The 10,884-nt window shown below is 40.7% G+C and overlaps 1 protein-coding gene across 1 annotated transcript; it reads left to right on the top strand.

The window, feature by feature from the left end:
- The first annotated feature begins 203 nt into the window (after positions 1-203).
- Positions 204-10,759, top strand: tgm2b (transglutaminase 2b). Its single transcript, XM_026168443.1, has 13 exons — positions 204-361; positions 3,239-3,418; positions 4,331-4,549; positions 5,036-5,154; positions 6,875-7,003; positions 7,097-7,274; positions 7,439-7,571; positions 7,870-7,973; positions 8,053-8,292; positions 8,748-9,023; positions 9,111-9,271; positions 9,434-9,570; positions 10,147-10,759. The coding sequence occupies exons 1-13, from the start codon at positions 352-354 to the stop codon at positions 10,292-10,294; spliced, it is 2,034 nt and encodes a 677-aa protein (XP_026024228.1). The 5' UTR covers positions 204-351; the 3' UTR covers positions 10,295-10,759.
- The last annotated feature ends 125 nt before the right edge of the window (positions 10,760-10,884 follow it).

The raw sequence follows: 10,884 nt of genomic DNA, 5'->3' as shown, positions 1-10,884 counted from the left end.
ATTGCAAAATCACTACAGCACTTTACTATTCGTTCAGCCTACTTGACATAGGGTGTGTAATGAATCACTGAAGAAGTATAGTAGTTCCTCTGTTTGTGTGTATGTGTGTGCGTGCGCGTGTGTGTTTTTGTAGCAGGCGCTCACTATTGGTCTTAGCTAAGCTCTCTCTCTCCCTCTCTCCCTCTCTCCCTCTCCCTCTCCAGGGGAGGGTCACGTCACACCCACTACCAGACTGTCAAACACAACGAGGACTACAAATAGGGCAGAGAGCAACAGAGACACACATAAAATTCCTCTCTCAGCTGAAGACTGCCTGAATACACAGTTTGGTCAACAAGCACAGAAATAGTCATGGCTCAAGGTAAGTTGTATGGTGCCTCCTTACTAATTTTATGGTGATGTTATCTTTTGCACGAAGAGGTCTTTAATACGTAGAATTTGATAGAAATAGTTAAGACCTTACTCAGTATAAAAAAAAAATCAATATTGTTACATGTGTTGTTTTGAGTCATTCATTCGGGTCAGCATGGGTGTTCATTATTATCCCACTATGTCTATGTTAATGTGACTGTGATGTTTAGTTACAGAGTTTTGTAGAGAAGTGCATGTTTAGGAGGTGAAACTTTCACTCTTAACCTGCAGGCACGGTGCCAAAGATTTCCACTGCTGTCTGAAGTCATCACTATTCACTTCAGCACCGTACTGCTGTATATAGCGATGTCACATTTTCATCAAGGATCTGAAGATCTAAAAAAATGTTTCACCTTTATATTTGAGAAGATGATTGCCTTCTAAGGTCCCTAACACTTAATAATAGCAGCTGAGAGCAGCTGGTGCTTCCATTACTTAACCAGTGTTATCTTTATAGGCTCACAGAGGACCAAGAAAGAATTCGGATGGTGCTGCTAAGAAATTCATAACTCCACAAACAGCACGTCATTTCTGTTTAATAGGAATCCCCAATAATTCAAAAACATAAAAAGTTGCCCACCTGTGTGTGAAGTCAAACACCGCAACATACCAAAAATATCTGTGGAGGGCAGCTGGACACTTTAATAGCAGCCTAACCGTCTGCCAGCGCACCTCCGAACAAATTGTAGTTGGTCATGCTTACACTAACTTCTTATAAATAAGCAACATTTGTTTTCCATATGCTGAATGTGCACAGAGCATTTATTTAAATCTGAATGAACTTTTGAAGGAGAACCTCAGTCAACATGGGTGTCTCCTTGAAGACTGAAAAGTTCAGAGTGTTTTTCCCTGTTTATTTCTCCAGGATTTTAAACAGTGTCGACTGTACCAGCTCATGCACACTTGTCCCCAGCTAGACTTTGTGTAATTTTCCTTATGAGGCTCATAGTGGCCTCAGTGATGCTAACCATGATCCACACATCACGGGGGGGGGGGGCGCGACTGTGGCGTGTGGCTCATGGTTGGTAGACTGGAAGTGGAGAGTGGGTGTGTTCAGTATGTAAACGTTAGAAAAAGAGGGAGGGTCGGAGCTTAGGAATTTTGGCCCGTTCAGTTTAAAATGGAGTGCTGTCCTTATAATTTACGCAACCCTGCAGGATAAACTGCAACCCAGTGACATGCATTCAGTTTGTCTTCACACCACACATGCATACCATATGACATACCAAAGCTGCTCCGCTTTAAATGAAACATTATGTTCAATTACGGGAGCAAATCAAAATACTTGCCTTTTGTACTATCAATGTAGCCGCAACAAGCCTCCAGAGCCCTGCAGAGAGGATGATGTCAGTTCCCCACTGCACCATTAGCCTGTTGTCTCTAAAGGTTTAAGGTGACAGACATCCATGTGTTATTAATCTAAGTAATTGTTTTCACATTGTGTAAGCTGAGGGCATGTTTTATTGGACTTCCTTGTCTCCAGATGGCTCCTATATAACTTGACATAATAATTGTGCTTCAGTGCAATGCTTACATTTTTTTTTCAAATATGTGTTGATTGGTTTGGGATCATGAACAGACTAAACAGAAAAGCCCTCATTATGCTCTGACTACACTCTCCAGCTGTGTCAGAATACACTGCACTAACGTGTCTTCAGTTAAGACCGGACTAAATTCAAGATCAGTAAAACATCAGAGCCATGCCAAATACTGAGGAATGAGCCCCTATGGATTTCATGTAAAACCGCAGGAACTTTTTCTAGTCGAGCCTTTGTTTACTTAAGTCTCTCCTAGCCTTGTGACTACCACCTCATGTCTGTTTCAAGCATTAAGTTTGCAAGGAATAATACATAGGGAGAGGCTAACATGACATGTCACAGTGCAGATGACCAGTGGTTACACAGCAGCAAGAGAATCTCTGAGTCATCATATAGGTGGGCCTTTAATCAAAGGGTGGGATTCTTTAAGTTACAAAGGACACTGGAGCGTGAAGGGAGTGACTGTCTGGGTTTAGCTTCTGGTAAATTAATACAGGATGATCTGTCAGATAATATCATCCTTGAATGTTGGAAAAGACAGAGCATCCTACAGTCTGCAGTTTAATTTCAAAGTGAAGTCATCACAAGCAGAAGGAACAAACAAAGCAGTTGTTTTATGTTTTTTAGATTATGTGCCACATCCACAGCTGCGACACAGGAAATCCAGACCTTGTTAACTGCACTTTTTCAGTTAACTGATCATTTTTTAAAAAGTATTTGTTGGATACTTTTGATTTTATTAGAGTTCCCGATGTCCTACACAGCAAATAGGTTTCATAAAGCTTCCACTTTTTTGCGACATTGCATCATGTGCTCCATATGCATAGAGGTATATTTTTTCCCATCATTATAAGAAACAAGGCCATGACTAATGAACTTCACAAATCTAAATGATTATTCTGGACTAAAAATCCAACTTTTTCGGTCAGCATTGAGAGAAATTACTAGGTAAGAGATGATTTTAGAAGTAAAAATTGTAAGTATGGATATGTCAGTATTGTTTAATATAAATAGCATTTACACTGTATAATTTCTGTCAGTAGTTGTGTAGTAGCTGTGTGTGTACTCAGCTAAATGTGCTGCAGACAGTGTTTGATTATTGTAAATATATTATATGCAGATACTCTTTTACTCTTTGTGTTTTTTTTCTTGATCTGCATTTTTATAAAGAATAATAGAAACTCTCATTACCAAATGGTTCTTTATAGACTATACTGCATATTTTAAATACTACTTAAATACTTTCTTTTTTTATTCACGTTTTTTTTCCCTCCCTCTCTCCATTTTAGCTCTGGACATCGATCGCTGGAACTTGGAGTGCGAGTTCAACAACACTGACCATCGCACCGATCTCAATGGCATTGATCGTCTCATTGTGAGGAGAGGCCAGCCTTTCTCAATCAGCCTGTACCTTCGCTCTGGAAGCTACCAGCCAGGAGTCAGCTCACTTGATTTTGTTGCAGAAACAGGTACTGCTCCTGATTCTTGTATTATAATATTTATATCATATACATGTGTTCTTTTATGAAGTTTATATGGTCTGTATCAAAACAATTGGAAAATTGAATGAATAAAACTTTCCCTACACAATAGGAATAGGAAAAGCATTGTGTCCTCTCATTCAGGAAGTTAGCAGCAACTTGAAACCATTTATTACCATGTGTTTATGCTGTCACTATTTTCATTGTTGCCTATTCAAGAATGAGAAGGGAAAGAAACAAAGTTTATGGAAAGGGAAGTCATGTTCCCGTCTTCAGCGATCAGCAATAGTGCAACACCCTTTTCACACTGGGCTCAGTTACAGTAGCTGAAAGATGTTTCCATTTCTATCCTCTATGACCTTAGTTGTTATTCTTTGCAGCCCTAGAAACTATATCTTAAATTTTTTGCAGTACAAACAGTGAAAGCTCTCTGTCTCTTGTCCTCTTCTAATATTTGGATAAGTCTCTTATGAAGAGCACGATAAGTCAACTTGTTGCAGACCATCGAATGAAACTCTTTAAACAGGAAATGTTGCTCGCCAAGAGGAAAGTGTGTGTATAATCACAGATAATGATATCAGCCTTTGAAAGTCGAATGTGCTTTAATGGATAAGAGCGGCACCGTTCACCCCCCCCAGTGTGTGAGCCCAAAGCTTGCCCTTGCTTTAGCTGGCTGAGTGGGAGATGTCAAAGAGTTGGCTCTGTGGATTAAAGTGAACACAAATGATTTTAAATTCGTTTAACACAGCAGAATTTAGGAATGAATTACTAATCTATTATGATATCCACAAATCAGAAGACATACTGCAAGTTTACATTCCCTAGCTACGACTGTTTCACTAGGATCTCTGCCTCTTCTTTCAGACTCAGACTTCTAACTATATTTGGGGTTTCATGCAGGTCCTCAACCCTCTGAACAGTATGGCACCAGGGCCTCTTTTGGTCTGTCTGCCAGCATTGACACTTCCTGCTGGAGTGCTGCTGTCACCAGTCCACCCGGAGACATGGTGGCCCTGTCAATCTGCTCTGCACCAGATGCGCCTATAGGCCGCTACACCCTGACCCTGGGGCACTCTGCGAGGATCGAGTTCATCCTGCTCTTTAATCCCTGGTGTCCAGGTGGGTAAACAGAAGCTGTCGCACAAGGGGCTCTTGTTAAGACTCACTTTGATGATCCTGTTTATTGCAGGAACTTTTCAGTTGCACGAGTGAAGAGACCATTTAAGGGAACGGTTGCATAGTCAAACAACTATGTTGTGATTTTTAAGCAATAGTTCAGCCTTGAGCTGAATATTCCTTTGTTGGAATAGTTTTGAAGCACTGGATTGAAAGTGAATGAAAGAGAAAGATTGAAAAAGAGGATTATAGACAGAAGACAGCTGTAACATGTCAGCTACTTCACTTGTGTTTACTTTTGAGCTGAGCTAGCACTAACCTTTCCAGCAGCAGCCTGTAGTCTTTCCTTTGGTACATAATAGTATTTTACACTCTTGTGTTTTCAATAGGCAGTTTCCAATAGTTAAAGACCAGCAGTACATCATTTACACCCTAGTTAGGACACGTATTAAGGCATGTATTAATGTTTGTAATGTCTCTTGGCAACAGGTGATGCAGTATACATGGATAACAAGGAGAATTTGGCAGAGTATGTCTTAGCTCAGGATGGGATCATCTTTCGAGGAGCCTACAAACATCCCATACCTACTCCCTGGAATTTTGGACAGGTGCCAGCAACAACACTGACACAATCAGCCTGCCTACATTATCCACATAATCAGTTATATAAGTTCACACAGTGCCAGAGCGGTGAGGGAGTGAACCGCACTCATTCTGATAACAGAAAAATACATCTAGATCTGGATACATAAAGAGGGTGGACAGCATGATAAAGTAGTATTTTCTTTAGTAGGATCCTGAGAGCCAGAAGATAATGTTTTCCTATTCTGATTTTTTAAGCACTCCCTTTCTACAATTCAGTTTCCAGAGGACAGTTTCCCTTCTTCCCTTATTAGAGAAATTAGGATCATTTGTTACTTTGATGGACTGTCTAATCTTAAAGAGTCTCTCCTAACCTATTGAACTGGCTGTAACTGGGACCTGGTACATTCAGATGCTAGGGTATTCGGATCATGCCATGAACACAGATATTTCAGCCCAGTTTCAATAGAGTTGATTTCTAGTGAAAATACTCCTATTTCCCCGACTAGATATTGTAATGAAAAACTTCAGAGCCCTAACAAGCTTTTTTGCGCCTCGGACCGGTTTGTGTCCGACAATATATATTGTTGTGTTACAACAAAATAAAACCAGTGGAGGTACCAAAAAGAAGAAGATTTATTCATAACACAGGGGAAAAGACCCAGGGAAACTGAGTTAACAATAAAACTGATAAAAAAAAAAACAACCCAATAAAAACCCTGAAAATCATGAATTTCACACCCAAGCCTCAACTCTTGCTACCTGGTAATGAGTTTGTACTTGCTCGGCCAACTCCTTTGAGCTTTCACTTTACTGTTATAATATCAGCCTCTTTCACCTGGCAACTCATCCCCAGACAGCTATACGTCTGACTCCCCTTCTACAAATGAGAGCTGGAAGTCCTGCTGTGCACTACAAAGACACTGAATAAAAGTTTTGTTTTGAAAGTGCTAAAATTACTGTAAATTTCTGAGCTCTTGGTAAAATAAAGACAAGAATGTAATAATGAAGAACCAATTTTTAACAAAAGAATAATAATATCAGATCACTTAACCTCCCTTGTGGCAATAAAATGCAGCATCAATAGAAAGCCCAGGATGTCCTCTTTACACTGCAGTAGGCCTGAGATACAACACATATACTTTGGTTGATGTATAGGTCTCAAACTTGCATCCCTCACATAGGGCAAGAATGAATTGTTGAGTGTTAGGAGGTTAATGGATGGTGCGTTCCATCAGTTTTTCCATGACGTGACTCTTCAAAAGCTGGTATCTCTTCCTCTGAATTTTTACCTTCCTGCTTTAATGCCTGAATATCCTCCACATCATGCCCTGCCAGAAATCAGTCTGTTTCCCCTTTAAAATTCTGAGTGAAGTCCCTTTAGTCCTCTGCTTCCTGAAGTATGGACATAGGTTGAATTTGAAGGCAGTAAGCCCTGCTGTCCACTACAAAGTATACTTTAAATCACTGTAAATGTGATTTTTAGCAGCAGAAGCACAATATCTGCAAAAATAAAGGATAACCTCCCTTGTTATAAAATGTGGAAGCCTTAATGCCCGTCATTCTGAATGAAAACAGTATTGTATATGAATGATTGGGTATGCTCAAAGTTTTGACTTGCATTGTATTTCAGATTTGTTGTATTTATTTATTTTTATAAAGCATGTGCCTGCCATGACATGCCTAGTTTTGTTATTTTTCCGCTCACACTTAATCTGCAGTTATGTGTCTTATGTTGCGGTACAGTTTGAAAGTGGAATCCTGGATGTCTGTCTGAGGATTCTCGATATGAATCCTAAATATCTGAAAAATCCTGGCAAGGACTGCTCAGGGAGAAGAAATCCCATTTACGTGTCCAGAGTGCTGAGTGCTATGGTTTGTCCTTTTGACTTCTCGATATTCTTTCATTTTGAGAGAGTATTGTTTCTCTTTGTTAATTTTCATAGACACGTTTCTTTTGCCTGGCAGGTGAATTGCAATGATGACAAAGGGGTGTTGCTGGGAAAATGGACAGGTGACTATGAAGGAGGCGTCAGCCCCATGTTATGGAGGGGAAGTGTGGAAATCCTGCGCAACTGGGACACACAAGCCTGTCAGCCTGTTCGCTATGGACAGTGCTGGGTGTTTGCTGCAGTGGCCTGCTCAGGTAAGATAGCACAGAGCCAGGCTTGGTAGCCTATCTCTAAAAACCGCTTGCTTAGACTCAAGCAGACAAAACATTATATCCTACATATAAGCACATATTTATGATATGCATTTTGTTCATCTTTTAAATATGATAATACTTAAGTTATTGTTAAACCTTGTCAGTTTCCAGGGCCCTGGGCATCCCCTGCCGACTTGTAACCAACTATCTGTCTGCACATGACACCAACAGCAACCTGGTGATTGAACGCTATGTCAATGAAAATGGAGAACTCGTTCAATCCAAAGAAATGATCTGGTGAGAACTCTTTTAAGTTGACTCACAAATGGTGGGACAGCTCACAGATTCAATTTAAATCACTGACTATCTTGAAATGAGAGAATCCACAGGCTATACTCAGCGTGAATCTGTTGTGTCATGGGGCAAGTGTGAAGACCTGAGTTACTTTGGTTAGGGCAGCTGGGTCTGGAGTAATGAAGAGGTGTGGCAAGGGTGGCCATAATGTTTTTGCATGTGATGCATGGTTGTAATACATATGACCATGCAGTATGTTTCTATTATGCTATCCATTTTATGGTATGCATTGTATCTACAGGAACTATCACTGCTGGGTAGAGAACTGGATGACTAGACCTGACCTTAAACCTGACTTTAATGGTTGGCAGGCCTATGACCCCACGCCTCAGGAGAAGAGTGAAGGTAAGAAAGACTGTCCATCTAAAGCATGTTGTTTTATCAAGTAACGTGCTCACTGTGTCTTTCCCCCCGTTTCCCTCAGGGGTGTACTGCTGTGGCCCCACCCCTGTCAGAGCCATTAAGGAAGGTGAGCTCACGTTCAAGTACGATGCCCCCTTTGTCTTTGCTGAGGTCAATGCTGATGTGATCACATTCATGAAGAAGAAGGATGGCAGCACATCGAAAGTTTCTTCCAATGCACTCGTTGGCCAAAAGATCAGCACCAAGAGTGTGGGCAGTGATGCCAGAGAGGACATCACTCATCTCTACAAATACCCTGAAGGTAGATCAAACTTTTAGCACTCCAGCTGAATCAAATAAGTTCTTTCTCTTTTGAAAAAAATAGATATTTACCCAAGATGTACTATTTAAACACTTGTTTGCAATGCAAAGAGGGATTTACCATGCACGCCTCATCCAACATGGTCTCACATGTTTGCATTCATTGCACTTTTGCCCAGTTTTTCACACACCGTAAGTGTGCGTGGAAATCATTCCCTCATACCTGTAGGTAAAACCAGGGTCACTTTCTAGCTACATTCCTGAATTGCTTATCAGTGTTTGCATTCCCCCTATTGTACATAAAGTCAACTCAGAACACCCTTAGGCTCATTTACTCCTACACACACTTTATCACTTTGGTTCAAATATACTGTAGAAATTGATTATACAGCATGGCAAGGCATATGGGCCGAGGCTTCTGTTATTTAAGCCATGATGTCGCTTCAATACTCACAGGATCTGCTGAAGAGCGGGAGGCTTTTAAGAAAGCTGACCATCAAAACAAGCTGCTCCAGCAGCAACAGAATCAAGGCCTGCACCTCAATATCAAGGTGACATCAGATATGAGGAAGGGCTGTGACTTTGATGTGTTTGCTGTGGTTACTAACAACACACAAAGTGAGAAGAAGTGCCGCCTGTTGTTTGGATCCTGCGCGCTGTCCTATAATGGGTTTATGGGAGGGAACTGCGGCTTCAAAGATCTACTCAATGTTGAGCTTTCCCCTGGAGGAGGTAAGTAAGCTCACCGCTGATAGAGAAGGTTAGTACAGACTTTTCTTTTCACTGTAAGTTTAAAATATAATGTCTACGTCCTTCCAGAGAGGAAAGTTCCACTAAGGCTGAACTACTCCAAATACGGTGGTCAGATCACTGAGGACAACCTAATCCGTCTGGCAGCTCTGCTGCTGGACTATACCACTGGAGATACAACACTGGCAGTGAGAAATGTTGTACTGGACAACCCTGAAATCAAAGTCAGGGTGAGTAGCAAGATATGTGACAAAATACAAACTTTTGGGGTCTTTAAAACCCAGAAGTGACCTGAACAAATATAACCAATGTCATGCATGATTGTTATGAGATAAGCAGCATTATGAGCTTCATCTGAGAGTGATCATAATTTTTGGCCTGTTTCTGAACAGATCCTGGGAGAACCAAAGGAGAATCGGAAGCTGGCTGCAGAGATCACCCTTCAAAACCCTCTGCCAGAGAGACTGGAGAACTGCTGCTTCAGCATCGAAGGGGCCAACCTGACAGGGGGAGGCATCATTACTGAGAGGTCATTAAGCCATTAAGATATTTGTCTTTTTTCAAGACAACCTTTTAAAAATTATTACTGTCTGTAATGGAAATGTTACTTCCCAATTTGAATTATGAGATTTGTGTCATATTGTTTCACGTTTTGCTGCCAAGTCTCTGTTCAGCACCCGAATGTCTGGCTGAATGTGCTGCTGTTTAGTCAGGACAGGAGGTCACTGGAGCAGGCAGGAGAGAAAATAAATTACCAAATGGATTCCTTATGATTGCTCAACAGAAGAAGATAGGAGGAGTATCTCCTCATTGAGTGTTTGAACAGTGTCCAATAATTTACTTTACATAAATCCAGCTTTGTGTTTCTGACTCCATGACTGATGAGCAATGTGCCTGCTATTTTTGTTTACCACGACTATGTTTAGCCAAACTCTTCAGAGCAATTCAAACACTTCAACTCCAACTGCACCATTGCCATAAATAGTCACAAGTATCATGGTTTGTTTGACAGCAGGAATTATTGAAATGTCTATGCAATCACAGGACTGTGATATAAACCTTCTGGTGTTGCCTCAAAAGTAATATTTAAACTTTTTTCCTGCAGGCTGGGACCAGTGGGACCTGGTGAAGATGCCAAGGTGAAAATCTACTTCACACCCACCCATTCTGGACTGAGAAAGCTGGTGGTTGACTTCGACAGTAACAAGCTGTGTCATGTCAAGGGCTACAGAAACGTGATTATTGGAAAATAAAGCCTTTCAATGTCCGTAATCCATTAAATGGAATTCTTACTCTTTTTTTCAGACCAGGCATTTAAAGATTAGACAATGAATCGAGTTTAGTGCCTTTCTGCTCCAGTGCTTTCTTACTGTCTCCTCTCTTGTTTATTAGGGATTACTATGTGGATATATACTTTAGTCTGAGCCCAATTTTTTTTTTTACTGTGATTTATGAATGCTTTGTACTCACCGATGCCAGCCACAGTCTGATGATTTTAGGTATTATGTGTTATTTGACAAAATTAAAAATCTTGTTTGCCAGTCAGTAACAGCCTTTGTTTCCACGTGACTGAGAATGCAATGTGTAGGTTTTTGTTTGCGTATTGTATGACAGTCAACACATTTGGACTAACTACAGCAAAGGCAATATGGAGGAGCTGTGTTTATGATGCTTTTTCTCTTGTTTATATACAGTAAATATTTCCCTGGCTAATCACAGCCAATCCTGAATATTTTATTTTACTCATGGGATCCATTTCCACATGCACACTGTGACTCTGCAAATATTCCTTTTATGGTAGCATCTCTGTCCCTAGTAAACATGCTGGCATTAGTTCCCCGTA

The sequence above is a fragment of the Astatotilapia calliptera genome, chromosome 5 (assembly GCF_900246225.1).
Source record: "Astatotilapia calliptera chromosome 5, fAstCal1.2, whole genome shotgun sequence".
NCBI lineage: Eukaryota > Metazoa > Chordata > Actinopteri > Cichliformes > Cichlidae > Astatotilapia > Astatotilapia calliptera.
Note: the sequence above shows the minus strand (reverse complement) of the source record. Positions and strands in the feature narration are given on the sequence as shown.

Bases quoted from the DNA above. Each gene is read 5' to 3' on its own strand.
- tgm2b (XM_026168443.1), top strand. The intron at 7,974-8,052 runs GTAAGAAAGACT...CGTTTCCCTCAG, and splicing joins GCCTCAGGAGAAGAGTGAAG to GGGTGTACTGCTGTGGCCCC. The intron at 9,571-10,146 runs GTCATTAAGCCA...TTTTTCCTGCAG, and splicing joins GGAGGCATCATTACTGAGAG to GCTGGGACCAGTGGGACCTG.